This window comes from Primulina huaijiensis, chromosome 2 (assembly GCF_012295235.1).
Source record: "Primulina huaijiensis isolate GDHJ02 chromosome 2, ASM1229523v2, whole genome shotgun sequence".
In the NCBI taxonomy this organism is placed as follows: domain Eukaryota; kingdom Viridiplantae; phylum Streptophyta; class Magnoliopsida; order Lamiales; family Gesneriaceae; genus Primulina; species Primulina huaijiensis.
In genome coordinates, this window is record NC_133307.1 from 28,302,204 (window position 1) to 28,326,025 (window position 23,822).

General features: G+C 33.9%; 2 protein-coding genes across 5 annotated transcripts; one reads left to right on the top strand and one right to left on the bottom strand.

The window, feature by feature from the left end:
* Positions 1-2,492: 2,492 nt before the first annotated feature.
* Positions 2,493-5,006, top strand: LOC140971301 (nuclear pore complex protein NUP43). 2 transcript variants are annotated; one of them, XM_073433504.1, is made up of 6 exons: positions 2,493-3,163; positions 3,697-3,766; positions 4,122-4,359; positions 4,512-4,585; positions 4,717-4,785; positions 4,902-5,006. In XM_073433504.1, exons 1-5 carry the CDS (start codon positions 2,535-2,537, stop codon positions 4,768-4,770), a joined length of 1,065 nt encoding a protein of 354 aa, XP_073289605.1. In that variant the 5' UTR covers positions 2,493-2,534; the 3' UTR covers positions 4,771-4,785; positions 4,902-5,006. The 2 variants fall into 2 exon arrangements, with proteins under 2 accessions (XP_073289605.1, XP_073289604.1); XM_073433503.1 differs by having other exon boundaries at positions 4,717-5,006.
* A 1,187-nt stretch (positions 5,007-6,193) lies between these two features.
* On the bottom strand, positions 6,194-20,227 carry LOC140971302 (DNA-directed RNA polymerase 3, chloroplastic-like). 3 transcript variants are annotated; one of them, XM_073433505.1, is made up of 19 exons: positions 19,317-20,227; positions 18,107-18,310; positions 17,885-18,018; positions 17,672-17,741; positions 17,294-17,352; positions 16,939-17,056; positions 16,066-16,179; positions 15,756-15,884; positions 14,682-15,098; positions 13,541-13,591; positions 12,995-13,065; positions 12,694-12,778; positions 12,439-12,591; positions 11,324-11,398; positions 8,954-9,043; positions 8,476-8,523; positions 8,268-8,382; positions 7,407-7,510; positions 6,194-6,937 (listed from the first exon to the last, which is right to left on the bottom strand). In XM_073433505.1, the coding sequence occupies exons 1-19, from the start codon at positions 20,142-20,144 to the stop codon at positions 6,827-6,829; spliced, it is 2,976 nt and encodes a 991-aa protein (XP_073289606.1). In that variant the 5' UTR covers positions 20,145-20,227; the 3' UTR covers positions 6,194-6,826. The 3 variants fall into 3 exon arrangements, 2 of the variants coding, with proteins under 2 accessions (XP_073289606.1, XP_073289607.1); XM_073433506.1 differs by lacking the exon at positions 8,954-9,043; XR_012174289.1 differs by lacking the exons at positions 6,194-6,937; positions 7,407-7,510; positions 8,268-8,382; positions 8,476-8,523 and adding an exon at positions 12,227-12,294 and having other exon boundaries at positions 8,991-9,043.
* Between the last annotated feature and the right edge of the window lie 3,595 nt (positions 20,228-23,822).

Consider the following 23,822-nt stretch of genomic DNA (forward strand, 5'->3'; position numbering starts at 1 on the left):
GGTCTATCGAGTCGTCCGGCTCAAGGATGTTTGGCCGGTCAGATCTTGAGACCACCCCAACATTAAATATGATTTTAGAGAATTGAGTTGACTTTCCAACCGCTTTAGCCTCTAGTCATTTGGATCACTGGTTTGTGATATATTTTAACCACACATCACCTCGTCTTATTTTCAACTTGACTTCATTTGAATTTTAGCTTGTCAAACTTGATATCTTGCAATTACACTCTTGAATAAATATACTAGAAACATAAGAACAAGTTTAACTATCATCAAAATTAAGATTGCTAGTGTTTCCGCAACCCAACTGATGCAGATATGTTTTAGCTTATCATTAATATTTATTTTATACACTATGCATAGTTTGGTAGACATGATATGATAAACATGTGATGTATAATATAAGGATAAGTTAAGGATATATAAGATGTAGGATATCATATTTAATGTTTGGTATGATTTTAATAAGAATGATTAAATTTATATATTAGATTGTAATGACAAAATTAATCTTATCATAAAAAATTTTATAATTTCAAAGTTGTTGTTTGAGTTTATATTTCTTATCTGTTCATGCGCCGACAGTACTTGCATGATTTATTTATTTTTACCTAATTTTATATATTATATAAATATGATATTTGAGCCCTTGATTTTGTGAGTCAAGTCAAATGTCAATTTTTAAGGTTAATCGAGTGATACTAATAATCTGATTGAGATTTATAAAAATCATATATATAATTATCTCGAGTTCATTTATATAATTATCATATTATATAATATATAAAAATAAATAAAAATATTTATTTGATTTTAATTTTATATTAAGGTCGAAAGGCATGGGCTTTTACAAGAGGAAACTTTAAATATTTATAAAAATCATTAATATAATTATCTCGAGTTCAAAACACCATTATTTTTTATAATATATAAAAATAAATAAAAATATTTGATAGGGTTTAAGATTTTTATATATTGAGGGTAATTAAGTCATTTGTGGTGTTTTTTATCATTAAATTAAAATTATCACATCTCATAAAAAAGATATTTTATTCTTGTATAAAATTATTTATCACGGGCTTTCTAAAAAGGTATCAAGCATGGGATAACGAGGATTATTTATCAATCTCTCTCTTATCCAGTGTACCAAACTATACCTAAAGTGACTGTTGCACTGTATGAAGAAAGAAAATTCTTGATTGAAAATGTACAAAGTTCTTTTATGGATACAAGGAGTTTAAAAGCATGAAGTTATGTTATACAATATCTTTGCCTAAAAGTGTGAGGGGATGCTCATTGTTATATTGATTAATGAAAATAGCATGATAGCATTGTAGCTATCGGCGTCCGGTTATTGTTTCGCAACGCTTGGTAATTTGGTTACTTAAAACTCATCGCAACACAAATATTATGTTTTAATCGTTCTCGTAAAGATAATTATCGTATCCCAATATCAACGAGTATAATTCAGTGACCACCAATTGGAAGCTACGGGAATTCAGCATCCACATTTAGTATCCGGACCATATGCACCATGTTTATCAAGCATCATCTGCATCTCATACGAATCAATGAGGCCCTATATTATTCGTAGAAGACCGTAGGGAACACTTATATTACAAACTTTTTATTATAATTAATAATATTATCATCTTATTTTCTATAATTCTTCAGATTATGGATTTAATATTATTATTCTTTTATGATTAATATAGATTATGGATTTAATATTATTATTCTTTTATGATTAATATTAATAATATAATTTATTTTTATTAATTATATTAATATCACATTATTATTATTAAGGAAAAAAATGAGTGCAGCGACATAAGTGTGTTTAAATTATTTTGAAAAGTGATTCTAATCTCACTAAGTTATAATAATTTATTGAGATGAGAAAAATAGAAAGAAGGGTGTTTTGGAATTATTAAATAAAAAAATATGCTATATTGTATAATTTTTAATAAGGAATGTTATTTTTAAAAATTGCATATGAGCTAGAGTAAATAAATTCTCTATATTGATTCTATTGGCTAGTTTGTTTTCTTTTTGGAACAATTTGTTGCAAGATTAGGTTGTAGTCTTGTATCTTCCAACTTTGTCAATTTTAATTATTTTTTGTAGTAAGTGATGATGTATTTCTATATTCATGAGCGTCGAGGATTTCCTAATTCTATGAATTTATCTTAGTAGAAATTTTATATCTTTTGTAGCACAAAAGAAAAATAATTAAAATTGCAAAAAATTCAAAAATATCATACTAAAAATAAAAATTTGACAAGATAGATAATCAAAATGGTAATTTGCATATAGAAAAATTAATATACAAGATCAGATATATAATTTTACATATAGTTTTATTTATATAAATTTTGATACATATAATTATTTTCTATATAATTTAAATAAAAGTAACAATTTTTGATTTTATAGCAATATTATTAAGTTTTTCTAGTTAAATAATGAAAACAATCATATTTATTAAAAAAAGAAAATATTCAGGAGCTGCTGAAAGCGGAAGCTTCCCCCCAATGGCTGAGCCCGTACAAATCCAGAGACTCCCGCAGGACGCCTACATCGACGCCGTCCGCTGGCTGCCGCAGTTCTCCACCTTCACTCGCCATATCCTCCTCGCCGCTTTCGACTCCGACACCTCCACGCATTCCCTCCGAACTATCGCCTTTTCCCCTTCTCAGAACGCCTCTTCTCTGATACCCCAGTCTTCGCTTTCCGTTCCTTCAAGAATCACTTCACTGAGAACCTGTTCTTCTACCTTCAACCCCTCCAGACCGATCATCGCTGCTTCGACATTTTCCGGTTCACTCCTATTCTTTACTGCTGATTTAATTAACGGGTCTTTGAGTTTCGAGTTGTCGGTGCCTGAAAAGGGGCTCCATAATGGTTTCGTTTCGGGAATTGATTTGAATGAAAATGGGTCGGAGTGCGTGAGTGTTGGGGAGGATGGAAGGGTCAATTTGGTGGGTTTGGCAGAGAAGGGGGGTTTTAGGAGGGTTTTTGACAGTAATGGGTTGGTGTCGTATAGTGCGGTTAAGTGGGCTTCTCCTGTTGAGTTTGTGACCGGCGGAGTTGGTCGGTTTGGCCTTCACTGGTGGGATCAGCGGAAACCTGGTGGACCGGTGGCTTTGTTCAAGGGCAATTGGTAATGTTTTGATACTGTTCTTTAGAGGAATGTTGATCTCGATGCATGGTCTGTTGCGTGGAATTCAAAGTTAAGATACGGTGTTCGTCGAAGAGTAAATTTTAGGCAGATTTTACAACTTGAGAATTTGATAATCAGCTGTTAAAAAATTATTTGGGACTTTTGTTTTCTTATAGGATCTTTTGAAGCCAGTGCGTGTTTGGATAATTTTTTCCCAGCCATTTTAAGTATCTATATCAGTCAATGCAACGGATTTAAAAAATCATTCATTTCAAATCAATCTATCAAATTTTTTTCCTCAAATTCAAATTCTTCGTCCGAATGCAACCCAAGTGAAAATCATAAATCAGTTGTAATATTAACACGTTAGCACGGGCCTTTAATGAGTGGAATGGGTATGGGTTTGAGCCAATTTCATGCTTAGTTTTCAATATTAGAACTTGTATGTTTTGATTATTCATTCTCTAGTCCGTGGACCATGATTTATGTGATTATGTTCGCCTGTAAGTTGGTTTGCTTGACTACATCAACAGGACAGATGGGACTACTTCTGGAATTGTTCATTCCGTTGATATCCATCCTTCACGAAAGTATACTTGCCTTGTAAGATGTTTCTCCATCCTTCCTAGTTTGACTGTGCTGAAATTAAAACAATCGTGGGTGAATGAATGTTCATGACATATAATCTGGAAATTTATCAGTCTTAACATCCTGTTTAAATATTTCACCCAATACGCATCCCGCTTTTCACATTATGCAAAAAAGGGGAAAAAAGCCCTCTACATGAGGTGACTGAGTTTTGCCATTTGGATGAATATAAGCGCGTGCAAATTTTCATCGGCTTTTTATTAATATATGGTTTATCGTCTGGGTGTCTTTATTGGTTATTCTGAAGTTATTTTCCCAGTCTTCATTTAGTTATCTTACCTTTGGATTTGCTTTATGTTTATATTTGAAGGCAGGAGGCTCGTCTGGTACTCTGTTTGCATGGGATATTCGTTCACCAAAAGAGTCCACTATCTTATCATCAGTCGGTCTTAATGATGCACCAGCCAATTCACTTGTAGAAAGTGACATATGGGAGGTTCAGTATGACAATTATACTCATTCTTCCAAGATCAGTAACCTGTCATCATCTCGGATTCTACCAGCCATGACTTGTTCAGAAGATGGAATCCTTGCTGTTATCGAGCACGGTGCGCATAATTCTTGGCTGCCCATGTTTTCTTGCATTCACGTCCATCAGAATGACTCAGATCTCTCATTCCGTGGACACTGAGTTGTTGAATTGCTTATAAAAATACATGCTTCATGGTTAGGGACTTATTTATTTTACTCAATATTACAGGTCAGGAACCAATAGAGATTTTGGCTGAACCGTGTGCAATAAACTGCTTTGACATCGACAGGCAAAATCCTACGGTAAATCTTTACAATTCACAAAAACTATTGTCATTTTGTTTGTTTCGTCCAATTTATTTTAGAAAAAACTTGCACTTCATCTGGTTTTCGACTGTGCTTTATTTAACGTTGTAGATATTGTCACCTCGCAGGATGTGATATGTAGTTTGGAATGGGAATCGCTGGCCATCTTGACGAGGCCATAAGCTTTAGTGATGGAGGGTAGGCATTGGAAATGAGCTGCATCTGTAGCTTTCGCTCACCTGCGATATAAAAGTTCTCTTTCTAAGTTTGTTGTATGAGTTTGACATAACTATGGGTCGATTTTTTGTATGCTGCTACTCTAGGTTTAGGTGACGCATTTCTTCAGCCCTTTCACAATTTTGTGTCGATGGGGATCAACCAAGATTGTTCCTTTGCTCTACAAATGTTGGTTGCGTGATGCTATTGTTTGCTCCTCAAGAGCATGGCTGTATGTGCTATAATGCTGTGATGTGCTATGCTTGGGGTGGACCGTGTAAACGATTAAATTGACTCAAAAAATATTTGATTCGTATTTGATCTTATCGAATTCGAGCCGAACTCGAACATGTTCAAACTTTTCTCGAGCATAACTCGAGCCTAATTATTTTGTTTCATAGTTTTCGAACCTCTGGCGAGTTTTAGTATTTTATTAATACAATATAATTTTCAAATAGTTCGTGAACATGTTCGAGTTTTTCAAGATAAACTCAATCTTTAATTTGAAACGAATTCGAGCAAAATTTTTTTAAAGTTATCGAACTTTGAATCAAACTCGAATGAGCTTTCAAATTTTGTCATATTCGACTTGATTCGATTCGTTTACATATTTAGATAGACGCGAGTAATTTTGGGAAAGTTGTTCAATCCGACAAATATGTATATATTGTTTCATTTTAATTATAGAGACATGTTTTTTTAAAACAAATTAAAAAATTTATTAGAAATATTAATTACACAAACAATTTTTCAATTTTACTTTTTTTAAATGATTTGTTATTTTCTATAGTTAATTATAAGATCTCAAATTAAATAGGAGTATATTAGTGAAAGAATAAAAATATTACTAGATATGATACATGTTATATATTTAGGACAAACAAAAATAACGTGTCTATATAATTATATAATTATGATGAAACGAAAATTATATATATCATCTCACAATTTTATATCATATTTATTAAAAATATCTCCGACACAATATTGTAATATATATTTTCACAGAACAATACCAAACTTATTTTTTTTAATTAATTTTATCTATTAAACAATTAAATTTATTAAGAATATTGTTTCATATTTTATATATATTCTCTCACACACTTTGTCTCATTTAAAATGTATTTCAAATATAAAATATAACTCAATTCATACAAAATATAAAACTAGATAAAACATTTAATATTGAAAATTTTCAAAGTAATTGCTTAAAAAGATTTAACTAGTCATTTAAATTAATTTATTATTTTAATAAATTTCAATATAGAAATTAATTAAGCATAAAATTGGAGGTCAACCTATGCCAACGTAGATGTTAACATCATTGTAGTGACAATGAAAAAAAATTGAAAAATAAAATAAAATTAACAGATTTAATCTTTGCCCGACCAAGATTTGATATACAATTTTAAGTTTTATATATACGCAACATGAGTAAATGTCTCATGTTTGAAGTTTACTTTACAGTAGAGAAGGCTATAAAAAACCTCTTTGACCAACATAGTATTTTTGGCAATATAAACAAATACAAATGCTACAATAGCAAAGAGCAAAAGTTAGCACTGTCAACGAATTATATATTCTCTTATATTCTTCTTCCCAGCTCCAACAGGATACGCATAACAGAACAGGCTTGCAGGAAAGCGACATTGTCTGAAGCGACAAAGAAACGCCCATGTTTGACACCCAAGGAATGAATTATACCTTGTTATTGCCCTCAAGAATATAATTCACTCCTACAATCTTGAAGCTCTAGCTGTAAATGGTTAGGTTAGTAAGACGCGGGCATTCTGACAAGCCAATTCCGATGGCTGATGAATGAAGCGATTTCCAGATATCCCAGAATAGCTATGCTATGCAGGAATGCCTCAGATTTCTGAAGAGTAAGCTGTCATCACTTCTCAGATTGAAATCAGCATGTGCTGAACTCTCTAGCATTCAAGTGCACCCTCTCAATAGAAAACTGAACAAGGTGGCATTGTTCATGTAAGTGCTCGAACACAGGCAGATTAGGTATGGTCAATTGAAGAAGTATGGAGAGTCCAGAACTTTTTCGAGGTCAAAATCTCCTCTATCCGGCAGAGGAGGAAAGTTCAGGGTTGGATAGGATGTCTGGAAGCTTTCAAGCAGCTGCTCGTGCAGTTCATGTGATAAAATGCTAGTAAAACATATAAAATGACAATATACAATGTGTCATAAATCTGATTACAAAAGAGGCCTTAAAAACTAACTTCTTACGACAAAAACAACTTAGTTACAACATGTATTGCTTTATATGGTCTACAAACTCAGGTAGAAAACTGTATAATAAAGACATTGAAGCATATTTTTCACATGCATTGATCTGTTATAATATATGTGTTGATCTCTTACACTAACAAACTCGCTTTTTTGAATGTACTCCTTATTTAACAACTTAATACGAAAACAATAATCCTTAGAAGGTGGTTTAGAATCCCGGGGGTGTATGGGAAAAATTCAACTCCCCAGCAGAATATCTTTCATACACACAAGCAGACACAGGGAGAATAACAGAAAAAGCAGCAGAGTTTGACACCATGTCATTCTACAAAACACTTGACATGTTAAGATTGCGTACATTTTCCAGTATAGGCATGTTGTAAAGATCAACAAATTTTTGTCTTAGTATTTGATTCATCCTGTCAACGTCACGTGCATGAGTCCAAAAGGAGTCGTGCACACCTGTGATACAAAAGAAAATATAGCTGATATATTTTCCCCTAATACAATTCGTTCAACCGAGAAAGCAAGTTCTGAAATATCACAACTAAGTTTTGGCCGTCAATAGATGAGAAACATGTAGCACAACCAACACCAAAAGATTATGGGGTAAAAATAAACATGCTAAACTCAATTGCATCCTGAACCCCAAATATCTCTCTCCCCCTGCACACACACTGCGCTATATTTTAGTTGATGGTGGAATATTTGATTTTATAGGATTTAGATCCTGCATTCCAACCATACTTGGAGCACAAGCATGTAAAAATAAATAAGTACACAAAACATCTGTATTACATCTATACAATATGATAATTCATTATCATGAACTTTCCGTGGAGACCGATAAATTCTCAGGTATAAGAAAGTGTAACCAACTTCATATTTGTTTCCATTAATTTGATATCTATGAATCTTCGAGAATCTTGTAAACCACAGCAAAAGTTTGATATTTTAATTCCAGTATATCAATATATTCAATAAGCCAAGCACTACCGCCTTTTGAATTGCAATCAGATGTTAAGCATGTCAATCTAAGCAAAATACCGCTTTCTCAAGAAAGGTCAGCGGATAACCCATACATCAGCCAGTTAATATAGTCGGGAAGCTAGCTCTCCAGAAAAATGCAAAAAAGAAATATATTCAAAAAACGGTTGACATAAATGAAAGCCGTCTCACCAGGTCTATAAATAAATGTGGTAAAATTATCAAAACAAACCTGCAAAACATATTCCAGCATCCTGACAAGCTATGGCAGTCATCATCATGTGTGAACCATCCAGCGAGTGCACAAAATTGGGAGGGAAGGCAGTTCTCTGTTTTCTTAAGTCAACCTGGAGTACGACATTGCAATCCTGCAATTAATACTGCAAGGCCAAATCCTTCACAAAAATATGAGAGAGCTAACCGAGAAATGTCCAACTTACTGAATTGTCCTCACGTTGCAAAGCCAAAACCTGAAGAGAAGTTCTTATCTGCAGAGACATGAGTCGTGTGGTAAATCAGTAAGACGGTAACAAGGCCACGAGTCATATTTGAATCATGTGAATGTGATATTTGAAATGCTAAAGTATTTTTAAATCATGCAACTAACAATGTTGCTTCCAATACAGTAGCAATGCCCCCAATTTGGATAATAAGGAGCAAAAAGGCATTCCAGTAATGACTATGGCAGAATTTAACTGTTCCAACACTGACTATTATTCAGTCAGCTTGTTTTAGGTTGCAAAACTCCTTTAACAGAGCATCGATACCAATAATCTTTCACAATCTGTTTCTTTAAATGGGCATTGGAACAATATGCTTTCATGCATGGCACCATAATATTTCCATCTAGTTAGGGCTGCACAAACTACATACATGGAAAATAAATTCAAGCTATCTATTTGAGAGTACAACACTTACAACATGACGTTTAGTTTTAAAGTATGGTTGTACTACAGGAAGACCAAGAGGCGTTGTCCAGCGAACAGGTTGATTTTCTGAGGAGATAATCTGTCAAATTTCATTGTAAAAAAATTTATAAATTCAGCAGACAACGACAACCTACTTCACAAATACATCACCTTATCAAGGGGTAAAATTCAGATAATATTCTGGAATTACATTTGATGATATTAAGAGACCATGACAAGCCGCCCGCACAATTGTATTGTGATATAACAGGAATAATTTCCTACTATATTATATCCATGGTCTTTTCACATATAGGCAGGTGTTCATTTTATTATAAAATAAGTGAGATCAATCAGAGTTTTAGCCCTGCTGGTGTAAATCTAACCAAAATACATTAATCATCCATGAGATAGCCATCTCTCCATGGTATATTCCCAACTTAACATTAAAAATAGTGTTAGCGACAAAACTATCACCTAGTATCCATGCTGCTTGCTATGAAAAAAAAGGAATTTCGACAATTATTCGTGTGACCGGTAACAAAAATAATAACACCACCCAATTGTTCACACGAGAACAGTACCATACTTTTGGCTATCTACTTTTGGTGCCATTTTAGTAAGTCAAACCTTGCATGATTTTATTATGTCTAGCTTATCTCTCTATCTCCGTGTGTGAACATCTTTGTTGCTGCTCAACAGAGGCTAGAAAATCTAATCTCTGATTGTTTGTTTTATGTCTTTAGTGATGGATGCACCATTGGATAACTTCAAGTCTTTTCTTTTCTTTTTCTTTTTCTTTTTCTTTTTTATATCACAATTTCAAGGCTTTTCTTTTGTTTTAAGTTGAATGCTTCAATTTACATTTCTATGTTCAACTTGAGTGGGACAATAAAGATGACATTTTTGACATTAGATTTGACATCATCAAGATTAGAATATAAATTTCACGAGATTTATTAAGATTCATTTAGGAATAATTTTTAACAATATTTATCCCAAGATGCTTTCTCACAAGGGATAAGTAATCGTATTCCAAACTTTTTCTAGTCCTCTAAGCATCTATTCTTGGATATAAGCCCTCATGACCAAACGAGAAGATAAAAATCTACATTTAAAGTCACAAAGTTAATTGACAGAGTGTATAGTAAAAGATACTCAAAAGTAGTATTTCTTTGCAGTAACTTTTTAATTGTTAATTTTTTTTATTTTACGCATAAAGGGATTGAGCATAACTGGAAAAAAAAAACCGTAGAGGGTAGAAGAAGTGGGCTCATACGCAGAACAAGCGCCGCGTTTTACATTAAAAAAATATAGTTCCTGCATCAGGTCCAATGGAAAGGCTCAACAAAACATTTTTTCCAACTTTTCTCTATGCTAGGGTAGACCTTTTGCAATTTGAAGATCTTGATTATAAAGTTCAATTATTATCTTCCTTATTTATCATATAAGATCTTTAACAATCATTTTATTTTTTAGAACAATTATTTCTATCTTCAACTTTATTAATCCATTGACTATGGCTATCTTGCTTTTTACACTTTCAGGAAAACATTTCCAGGAGATGTGTTTTATGAAAAAATATATTTGGTGAATGTAATGCATATTTTGATACTGGTTTCTGAAGGACAAATGTTTTATTTTTATAGTTTTTTGTTGGTAAATATGAAAATCGGTGAACATGGGTTTTGGAGTTGAAAATGAAAATAAGAGCCTAATAAGCCTACCATTTGGTTTCATTTTTGGTGAAAATGGATTGTTGGACAATTTATTTTAACACATTATATACCTTATATGTTACAGGTTCAGTCATGGTTTTCTTATGTGCTTATATTTGCTTCTCGTGGATTTCTTGCATGCACTATTAGTTACTGGAATCTATCCTAAAGGTATATTGGCAATCACAAATCGTGTAAATGGCAAATCGTGGGGTTGGAGTTGGGGGGCGGGGATTCTTAATTGAAAGAAAATGCCTCAAAAAGACAAACATAAGAGAATTTTTATAATTCTGTGTTACAAAATATATTCTGATTGTATATTTATTACATGAATCATATAATGAAGTAGTACTTAGAAATTAAAATCATAGTTAAAAAAATGAATTAATCAAGTGAAATTCCGATGCTTAGTATTAGTTTTTGTTGAATTGTCAACACATTAGCTTTCCAAAATTTATTTATATTCACTTCTGTAGATTAAAACAAACTTTTAGATGTATAAAAGTAGCCAGTGGATTTGACACCCTAGGTTACCATGCAAAAACAGCTTAGCTAAGTTAATTATGAGCTGCTTGTGGTATTCTCCCCCTACCCTTTTCACTATCTTCCTATCGTTAAAGAATTTCAACATTATATAACTCTGTTTGCAATCTTGGACAAACCTTTGCACAATCACCTAGCCAACCCATTATAGCACGTGCAGCTTGAAATAACTCACCAAGGGCAGTCAGTGTAACCTGTGAAAGATCATGCATGTGTTAACAAGCGATTTCAAATGATATCACAATTTCAATTCAGCAAAAAGAAACAAACATTTATTTTCAGAAAAATCTATAATTATTATAAGAGGGTGCACATGTTACTTCACTCTAGAAAGGCTGGCAGACACCACAAATGTTCTTGATTGTTGTATATAGTAAAAAAATCTATCATGGAATGAATATCACTAAGTTCAGCAGTAGGTTTTAAGATTAAACATGTTGAAGTCTACTGAATTCTCATTTTCACTGCCCATATTTGAAGTTAGGAGAATTCTTTCACCATAGCAACTTTTCTTTGGCAATAAAATCCCTGATTTTGAACACAGATTTGAATGCTCTAAGGTTGTATTATACCAAATATTGAAACACAAATATAATAAAAAAATGCTTAACCTTTACCACGAACTCTGCTAATATATGTAACAGGGTGTAACTGAGAAATACTCATGATGCATGCATACTCTTACTGCTTACTCCTAAACATTTGAGGAGCGCATAAAAGGTGGACAAGAACTTATGGTTACCTTGACAATAATAAGTTTTTTTGTTCAATGCTAAATGTCCAACCACTTGCATGATGAGATTAGGGAGTTAAATACCCACACAATAACTCAACAAGGAGCGTGACTGATCCAAAGAACCAAACTAATCGAGAATAAAATGTATCATTTGGTAATTTCATGTTGAGTACAAAAATCAAACTAGAAACTAAGCAACGTTGGTATGCATTTAACTTAAGTCAAATGTCCTGTAACTAGTAATCCAAGACAAAGGCGACATGACAAAATTTTAGAAATTATGGACATTATCCTTAAGACAACCACTCCATTCATTGAATAATACAGGGCAAAAATGTCACACAAGTGCGTTCACTGTGAAAGAAATAAACTGTGCTTGGGCAGATAGCTGAGAAATCAAGCACGGATAATTTCTTTAGTCAAGACACTAACACAATCAAACTTGCAGAAAGAGGAAAGGAGGAAGTAGAAGAACTCTTTCTTGTGCATGAAACTTACTTTAGCAGCGTAACAAGCTGCACTAAAGAGAAGTCTGTCATCAGTGATGACACCCTTCTCCTCCAACCTTCTTTTGATCTGCTCGCGTGCACCAACATAGGTGACTCCATATACCGAAGTCATCACTGTCTGTTTGATAAGTTTCCTATCAACCTAAAAGCTTTCAAAAAATCAGGTCCTTGAATGTGAAAATAATGTCTCAAAACAAGGCAAACAAAGTTCAATTACCAGTAAATCTATAAAATAAATACGAACCTGACCAATCAAGAGTTTGGCAAGCAAGGCATTTGGATCAGTTTCAGGATCCTTAAGACTATCTCTTTTCATGATATCATGAACCCTGAAATGTCAGTAACTAAATATGAGTAGCACATACAATGTCAATAATACTATATAAGATAAATGACTTGCCAGAAATAATATGTGAATAAAGTATGCATGGGCAGGTTTAGCAATGGGTTTAGGTGGCCAAAGAGGCTTCCATCAACTCTGATTGATAACATTCCAGTATTTAATTTGCATGAAAATTAATGTGTTAACAGTCAAATCAACAAACCTCTCGGCAATTTCTGAGTAAACATCAGAAGGTTTGTCTTTGGCAACTAAGTTGACAGCAGAAGCTTCAAACTGGGGAAAAAAAAAGAGAGACAGCAAAGGGACGTGCATTCAAAGCTTTAAAGTGAGAAATCAAGAAGCCTGAGCCAGTAATATTTAAAGATACAATAAAGAGCATTCAAAAGGGTTATATAGAGGCCAAAGATTATAAAGCAAGAAACTGGAAACCTGCAACTCAATAAGTCTCGGTCGCAATTTTATCAGCAGACAGATCCATCAAATGCTATAGTGAAAACAGAGAATTCACACTGGATATTGGAGTAGTACAGAAACATAAAGTTTAGTCATAAACAGATACTTCAAGAAAGTAGGCTGCTGGAATAGAAAAAACCATTGAGTTTCAGGCATTAAACTACTTCAAGAATAGAACTTTTAATTGAAAAAACAAGAGTTTATCTATCTCATCCACAATAGCTATACATGATCACATAATTTGGGCACACAAAATCCTCCACAGAAGATACACAAACATGGAAAAATGGCTTACACTGTCTCTTCCCATAGCTGCATAGTGCTGCAGGCCATTGCACGATCCATCCTACGCCAAAAAACCGAATGAAAACAAATATCAAGATCACTAGAGCAAATGACACGGTAAAATTCAAATGCTCAGAAAAAAAATCACAACATGAGTTGATGGACAAAAATAGAGAATAAAGAAGAAGAGAACAAAATATTTTGAAGGATGAAAAACAAGAGACGGTAAAGAAATCCATTTGTCACGCCCTGGGCCTAGGCCCTAGCAAGCGCGACTGCACAATGAGCTTTTGTAGCAATTATTTTGTATCCATTTTAACTCCCTATGAACCATTTTCAACTCTCGTTTTTTATCCATGTGGGGTGGAGTATTACAATCACCCCCTTCTTCATAACGTAATGTCTTCGTCGCGGCTTGATCTTTCGATCTACCAGCGTCAAGAATCTAGAGGTATTTTCTACAAGTTCATGAGGCGGCTTCCATGTACGTAGCAATTTGCCCAGCATGTTCAGAAGGTGGCTTCCACACACATGATACTTTTCCCCGCATAACAATTATTTCTCGATGTTCATGCTGGTGACCGTCTCTGATATCATGTCACTATCCAGGCTAGGCCCATGAAAACGCAACGGCAAAATGGACTATAGTAGCAACTGCTACTTCTCATTCATCCTCATTTTACAAAATGGTTGACTCAAGTTGCTATAAGAATCCATTTTAACCAATTATAGATCATTTTAAACTCTCATTTTTTATCTATGTGGGATGAGGTATCACACCATTAAACTAAAATTTAAATATAGATGGCTCAAGTTATGAGCAACATGAAACAAAAATTGAAGCAGCCCGTAAAAAATAAGACCGCAAGTAAGCAACCATGCTGTAAATTTGAAAGATAAATGTCCCTTGACTGAATCTCTTGGAATAACAATTAGCAAAATCAAGAATCTACGATTTATTTGATTTCTTCACATGCTGCATGATTACAACACTGAATTTTTTCTTTCAAAACATTACTGCCATAATAATACATTTTTTTTCAAGACCTTTGAGTCATACAGTCACCACCCCTTTTTATTTTATCTTCAATAGTTTCCCATCAATGGCAGTTTATAAAAGCAAAAAGGAGCTGCAGGTTACAAGTACATACCAGATGAATTGGCAGATGTGAGACAACAGTCAGTGGTGATGAACTATTTAGGGCCTCAGCAAGATTAATACACGCAGCTAGGCACTGAAAAGGGTCCTCGGCCTTCAACCACCAACAATTTCCATTATGGAAGTTCTTAGCAGAATCTAATATTTCCGCTACATTGGTATCCACAAACGAGAGACGTTCATCATAAGAGAGTTTCTCAATGCCTCCTCCATAAAGGTTTGCCAAATGTATTTTCAACCAACGTAACCCAGACTTCCCTAGTGGCCTTCCTTCAGAAAACTCAAGAATTCCTCTACAAAGATCAGAACTCAGATTATTCAAATGAGGATGCATGGGATATGCACGGCCACGAAAATCAAGATTGTGGGGATAGTAAAAACCTTCCTCGTCTTTCATCTTCCGAGCAACCTGATTCACAAAATTTCTGTTTAGTGTCCATCTTTATAGTCTTTGTCCTCCCCCCCGCCCCCCTCAACTTGAACAATATCATCTCGTGTAAACCCAGTCCACAAAGCAACTCAGTGAATGGGCTTCGTGGAAAAAGTAAGTACACTATTATTGACATTCGTGATTATACTTACAATTAAAATTATCTCAAAGTTGCATAAATAAATCCCCAACAGATTAAACTGTCCAAGCTGGCCGTTGTGAACGACTAACCTTACCGGTATTTAATTGAACAAGAGCATCAAGGATTTATTCAAATTAAATATTGACATCAGGTTATCATTCATGAGATAATAGAGGCGACATCATGTTAGACTGGGTAGTTTATAAATTTTGTAACAAAAAATGAACTTATAAACCTAACATCAACAAAGAGGAAGCTAATAATTACAGGATTGAAGTTGGAACCTTTGGAAGGAATAATTGCTTCAGTTATACGAAACTGAAAAATGACTACCCAGCTTATTTATATCCCCAGGTAAAAAATTTATCTACTTGAAAACGCATCCCAGGCACCAGGCACTAAATGTTACAGATGACCTAGGAAACAAATATGATGCAACTTGAACACTTTTTTACTTTTGCAAACTAAACAGTTCCAAATGGTTGAAATCATACTGAAAGCTTGAGTTCGGTATCACATCTTTGAGAATGCCTCTCTTGATTGATTTTCTTTGCCTTTCGCACACTCCATTTCCATTTCTTAACTTCTAGCTTATCATCAGAGAGCAACTCAGGAATGGGAACCTACACCATGAAAAAGTATCTTCTATCACCACAAAAGATATAGAAACTTTATTCTGTACAGATCCAGGAGTAATGGCTCAACAGCTTCACATATCACACAATTTCTGAGAATAGTGGCATCACTGTGATTCCACGAGAGTGAAGACAAATGAATATTAAGGTAGGTACATCATACACTTACGTCTTTCCAGTCTACCAAACCAGCAATGTTTCCTCCACTGGCCCAAATACTTTCCACCACACTTAATATACGTTTGTTAACTCTCCACTTAGTGTTTCCTAAAGTATCAAGGGCCTGCAAATTCAATCAGAACTTAACATACTACCTCATTCAAACACATCTAAATAGAAATAAAGAGCATCCAAGCAACAAGTATCATGGTACAAGGAATAGATTAACATAATTCCAACGATCAAAGAGACAACAATAAAGTATGTTTCATTTGTAAAACGTAATGTTATGAGCACGGGTAAAGGATCGGGTTATGGGTCGGTGAAGGAGTTGATCGTTTAACTCTGAGATTTGTTTGTGACTTTTTCTACCTTGTCCACCTGTTTTTTTGGATGTTCGAGACTCGTTTGAGAGACCCTCGCTATCTCAATATTAACTATACTTTTCGAGGAAAAACTGAATGTTTTATTTATTTCATCAGCAGCCATTTAAATACAATATAAGCATTAAATTGGCATCCAAGAAATCTGCCCATCTAGGCTCAAGATTCTAATACTTAAGGAGAGTAAATAAAATTCAATCAATCAAATTTCTTATTTTCTAAATTTCCCATGAGTAAACGTTTGATATAGCACATTCTTTATTTTTGCCGCTCGATTCTTGTTTAAGTTGGGCTGGGCCCCATGGATTGAGTCCCTGACACGTAAGTTAGTATTTATTTTGCAGGGAAATTCGCATTTGAACTATTGAACATAGTGAGATGCCCGTATCTTAGCCTTGATCAACAAAAGGCTATAAAATGACATTTCACACTTGACTCCATTGCCTAACTGAGAGCATAGCATGCCAACACAAAGTAAAGAACAAGGGTACTCCGCCCACCTCATATACTTTCTGCAGCTGTTTTGAGGGAGCAGCTCTCACAGCATCCTGTTGCTGTCGTGACCCATGGGTTCGCATCATATATGAAGGTAAGAACAGGTACCCACCTTTGTCATACCTGAAAGGATAAGACCAATCAATAACACAATGTAAGGACGTCAACTGAGAGCAGCCATCATGATCCTCGGTTAGGTCACTCTAATATGTACGTAATAAGAGCTAGGTGTTATAAGTCCACGAAAGTTCTTTTCAAGTGCTGGCATCTTATTTTATTGAACTCCATTGATACACTAAATTTATAGCCTGGAGATTAAAGTTTACAAATAGAACTGTCAATTGAGAAATAGAAGTCTACCCCTTCCATTTTTTTGGTGGCACCAACATTGGCACATAAGGAATGATCATATGTTTGACCTGGAAAGGGCATAAAATTAGAGATTTCAAGAAAATGCTGAAGGCTAATTATGATGCTTGAAGAAGATTAAAAACAAAATCTAAAGACAGAATTTGTAAAACTTTCAAAGATGAAAGGGTACTGCACTTTCACATGAAAGACACTACTTGACAAGTGACTCTCACTTATATGTTCAAGAATTGCATCAGGGCCCAGTGTCAAAATAACTTCATAAAGATCAACAACTGCACTTTTTCAACATATCTCCAAGGAGTGAATGAGAAAAATAAAGATATGAGCCATTGATCTAATCACAAATTAGCTGTAGAACCGACTTACAGTGGTCTCAAGCCCATCAAGGACAAGAGGATCACATTCAATCACTCCATACCTCCTCACAATGTTCTGCCTGAAAGATACAAGGAGCAAAATTATGAACACCAAAGTTGCAATACACAGCAGTCAACGACTCAATGCTATTAGCCGTATTACACATGCTTGATGCCAATGTCCTATGATGGTAAAAATCCTATTAAATAGAATATCACTCACCCAGATTCTGTGGTTGCAATCTTGAAGAGGTGTCTAAACGCAGGGCGGACATCAGGGGGACAGTCAGCTGATTGAGTGACTGGAGGTTGCACATAAGCAGTTTGTATTAACAATTGTATCAGACAACAGCCCAACTGCATGTGATCTAAATGGCTGAGAAACAAGAAGGTAAATACATAAATGTAAGTACTCAGTTCGGTGATTATTATGAAAGCTACAAACCTTAGCCTGTGTATCACGACCCCATGACTTAAATTCCTCATCTCTCACCAGCTTTTGGACCTCAATCACTCTGTTCTTTCTAATTAGACTCCTAACTCGTTTTCTTAACAACGCTCCTTCCTTACTTGAATCTCCTTCACGTTCCTCTCCCTTTGCTCTTCCCTGAAACTTTTTTGTTTTCTCCAAGAAATTATGAATTCTTACCTGGAAAAAATATCGATTATAAAGACAATTAATTACTAATCTTCATCCAAAAAAAATCTCAGTAAGAAAACAAATTCCAATTTGGCAAAAGCGGGAAGTGAGACAATGCTAACAGTGGTGTGTTGTTCTTAGGTACGGGATTAGGGTAAATGGACGGCCTCGAAGTCTAATGAGATAATACTGTGCAAATAGATACTCGCAAACATATAATATGCTTTCTTCATCATACCAGGGACCTAAATTGCTCAATCACAAGTTCGAAGCAGCAAATATTCGTCAATATAGTCGAATCAGATCACATTTATCATGACAAGCATAAAATCATCCCAAAACTAGTCTTTAAGCACTTCCTCAAAACAATATCTGAACCTATAGAAACTCTGCATTATATGCAAACAGACATGCCAACCATTAGCATTTTGCCTCATAAAACAAGCTCATCTCATTCTGAACAAAATTAAAAATATTAGTTGGTGTTCCAGATAACGCACAGCTCAATCCATCAACAACTTATATTTCAATCATTCAAAAGTTAAAACATAAGTTGAACTAGCAGATCAATTATCAAATATTTAGATTAAAGAATAAAGATGAAAAATCACCCTTTATCCATATCATCGCAAGCAAGAACATATGCCGATGATTAACATGCTTACTCACTCATAAGTCATAACAGAGCGCCTCCAGGTGAACCTCAGTGACTTGTTCATCTTATTTTATATTTATTAGCTATTGTCGCTAACTTGTTGGTGGTATTGAATATCATATGTTATTCTCATTTAACTCAACATCTTCAGAATAATCTTATACAGCACAACTAACAAAGCAGACTCGTGTAGCTGCTACATTTCGATTCTCATCAAGTCATCAACTATTGGCATAGATACCGATCACCAAACCAACGAAAATGGATATCTGGAGGGGTAGTAAAAAGAAAGATTCGAATATGATTCGTAATCGGCAAAAAAAGACTCAATGCCTCAAATCACAAGACAATCATTCTGACCTCTTGCTCAATTGCCACCCCAATTTGAACTGCTGCCTCCACGACACGCACATGTCTATCCTCCTTTCCACCCATCATCATCAGCGCCATAATCTTATGCATCACAATGACAGCCATTTTTCCAGGTGGCAGGGCATCCACAAAAGGCGCAAAAGCTGCCTTATTTTTCTTAGTCCTCCGGGTCTTCTGTCCCTTCACGATAGCTTCCCTCAAAGGCTCAAACCATCCCAACATCAGTTTCTTGAAATAAGGCAAATTAGGAGCTAGTTTTTTCTCACACATTTCCCTCTCCAATTCTCTGTACTCCTCCACCTTATTCTCCCACACCTCGGTCTCTGCCTTTATCTGTCTCCTCCTCAACAAGTAATAACTGCGCCTCTCCATTTCTTGAAATTCTATTTTGACCCCATTTCTACCCTTGCTCCTAAAGAACAAACTTTTCATAAAAATAGAGGATATCCAAGGTGGGTCCTGTATAAAAATTCTCTTAGTTTCTTCCCCGGGTAAATTTTTGGGAAACCCATCAGGGATTACTTGTAAATTCGACAACTTTTCAATCTTCTCCGGGAAATTTTCATCGGCAGAATCATACAAAGGGGAAGAAAGAACAGGTGAAGGGTTGTGGAGGGAAGGGAGTTTAAGGGTTCTAGGGAAGGAGTTTGACTGAAACTGGGGGCTTTGAGAAAAATTGGGAACTTCGGGGGTTGAGATGGAAAGTAAATTGGGTTTTTTGTGGGGTTTCCACGAAGAAGAAGTGGAAGAAGAAGAAGAAAGTGATTGCTGAAACTGAGTTTGGGGTCTTGGGGTGAATGGAACTGTGGAAGCCATGGCTGATGAATAACAGAGCTGTGCTCAATAGGATAAGAGGGTTGAAGAAGAAGGCATCCAAAAAACCTCCCTTAAACCTCACGAGTTTTTTAAATAAATAAATAAATATAAACCAACCCCGAACAGAGATATTCAGGAAAATATAGATCTAATCAATATTTTAAAAAAAAAACTTTTTTTAAAAGTAATAATTGATTATGATTAGATAACTAAATATCGCGGATCATGTTCCTCGAAACATTTACTTTTATTTTATTTTATTTTTAAAATCGATATTTTTAATAAGTGTCCAAATTATAATATTATTTAAAAATTTTAAATAAAAAGATTTGCATGTGAGGGACTAAATTGCATGCATTACCATAATATATTAGATTGTCTTGTTATTTCAAATATAAAATATTAGAAATGAGTATTTTAGTACATTTAATTGTGTTTTCGTTTATTCAATTTGGTTTCGGTTATTCGTATACAAAAATCAGTCATACAAAATAAATTGATTTTTTCAATACAGTTTTATATTATATTTTTAAAAAAAAATTTCTAATTTTGAAAAAATAATAATTAAAACATCGGTTATTTCGGTTTAATTCGTAGTATTGAATTGGTATCATGCAGTCTTGTTTTATTTAATTTTAAATAACATATTCAAGAATGGGGTTTTTGAATCCTTGTGCCAAACCCCGGTTTATCACAATAATCTCGGGATAATCTAGATATTTTTAACAAGAAAAATAATATATGTAACTCACTTTATACATATAGCATAACCATTTCAACAATACGTCTTCTATGCTCGAGATTTTACAATATTGAACATAAGCAGACAAATTTATGATCTTTATAAATAATTTGATCTAAATAATGTGAATTTTTTTAAAAAGAATAATCATGTGAAAATTTTTTATTATACTAAATAATGCATATTTTTAAAATAGTAGGTATTGTTCCAATAGTGTTCTAAGCAATCAATACTAAATTAATATAGTATCAACTTCTTCTTATGGCGAAATATATGAATCCAGAAGGAGTTTGTCGTAATCGAATGTTAAACTCGAGATCTCATTTTAAATTTTAGGTATCGATATCAGATGGAGTAATCGGTTGTATTTGAATTTTATAATAAAACTTGTTATTACTAAAAAAATACTGATGTTGCATACCTTATTCTTTAGTTTATGAAACCTTTAATAAATTAATCATCGACTCATTATCCTACAAATGTACCGTATTGGGAATTGGCTGGTTTTAAATATATGTCCAAGCTAATTAATTTGCTCTCTTGTTTGTGAAACTATCTACTATTGGATGAAGAGTATACAGACTACAATCACATTAAGATTTATCTGAGAGGTAAACTAAAGGGAGAGATCGTCATCTGAGAGGTAAACTAAAGACAGAAAATCATGACAGATATAAGCTTGAAATATCTACTATAGTCTGACGGGTTACACAAAAAATAAATGTAACCTAACATCTTGTTGGTTTATGAAATAATTATAAAAACCTATTATGCTGCTGCTAATTTTTTTGGCAGTGACTTCCAAAATATCGAGTTCCAACTAAGTATGTATCTCCTTATATTTTATTTTTCTCAAACTAATTATTGTTAAAATAAGTTTTGAACCCCATTTCCTCACATGGAACATTATAATTTAATTAATCATTTATAATTTGTTATTCAAAATCCATTTTATAAATTTAAAATGTATATTTAAAAGTTATATATGAAATAAATCGTTTGGTCCAAACAGAACTCATACAAAGAATCTTCGATGCAACGGCGCAGGTTCGCCGCAAATATGTTTCCTAATAATATAGCCGCCTGTATTATTTTATTTAATTATTTATTTATCAGCTTACGAAAATGTCAAGTGGTGAAATTAAATGAAAAGACTTTATAGTACCTTGCGGTAGCCATGTATATTAGGGCTGGGATCGGGTAGGGACCCGTCCCGTAACCCCCTGACCCGATCCCCGTCCCGATAAGAATTGAGAATAAAAAAAGATTCCCGATCCCGTACCCGACAAATATCGGGACCCGAATGTTCGGGATCCCGAATGTTCGGGATCGGGTCGGGAAGGGAGACAAAATCCCGATAAATATTTTTTAAAAAATTCATTGAACATCATGACATAGTGTGTAGTATGTACATAAGTATTATAAATTAAAGCATATTTCTAATAAATTATAAATAAACCGAAATATAACAATTTCAGAAGCTTACACAGAAACAACGTTGCAGTAAAATACAACACAACGTTCTTGAAAAATAAAATCTAAGCTATAAATAAACCAAAATATAACAATTTGAATCGAGGAACTAATTAACACTCTCTCCAATTATGACAACGAGGTGTTAGTGGCCCTGGTGTACATCTGCTGGCGAGAATGAGCTCAAAACATACATTCCAATCACACCACTAGATATAGTCCCCTAATTGCCTTCCTCGCTGGCATTTGCAAGCAAATACAACATCAAAGCAATTATCACTATGTCTGCAAGATCATTTAACAAAAACACATCCATGAATACACACATCCAGTAAGTTTGCTTTGAGAAAGGGGAAATAACAATGAAACGTCTCATATGACTAACTTAGGATATAAACTAACGAAATCACATGCGTCTAAAAGTTGATGAAAGAAAATAACAAAATCAGAATTCAATTAAATAACATATGATCAAATAACGTACACTTTGAGTCTTTAGCATCATGTTTTTAAAGTCAAGATGACTTCATAATATATCATGTAATCTAAATATAAAAATGTAGCCAAGCAAAAAAAAAAATTTAGATTCTTACCATTAATCCATTATTCTTCCACCATGAGACCTTTGGAGCTTACACTTGAGGGATGCTTTACTTTGTCGTGTGCATGAGGGTACCTACAAACAACATATATCATATAAACATAATCTAAAAATATAAAATATCAAAATATATATTGCATCAACCTTTTTTTAAAAAAGAAATATACCAAGCACCTACTTACCATTACACAAAACTATAAATATATACCAAGCATGAACTTACTTCGCTCCAACTTACTGAGCCACATTCTTCTCCATGAACATCAATGACTAAATAAAATAGATAATAAAATCATGTGAGTTNATGAAATAAATCGTTTGGTCCAAACAGAACTCATACAAAGAATCTTCGATGCAACGGCGCAGGTTCGCCGCAAATATGTTTCCTAATAATATAGCCGCCTGTATTATTTTATTTAATTATTTATTTATCAGCTTACGAAAATGTCAAGTGGTGAAATTAAATGAAAAGACTTTATAGTACCTTGCGGTAGCCATGTATATGCATGAGTTGGTGATACTCCACGAACAATATTTTTATTGTCTGAGAAAAATAATGCAATAACATTTTATCTAATTTCGAAATCAACAATCTGTTAAAAAAAATAGCATGGCCTATGAATTTATATGTTTTTTTTATCCTTGAAACTTAAAAACAAACACATTACGTTTTAAAAAAAAAATACAGTTTCGTTTGATATATTTGTCTTCTTCGTAATTCTGATCTTCCATATTGTCAAAATTAAGTTTTAATTATGTATTTTTCATCGAAAATACTAATTCAAATCGGTTGAAATCAGTACCACGTTAGTGTCATATCGGGGACACGTTGAAATGACATTGAAAAAATATGAAGACGACG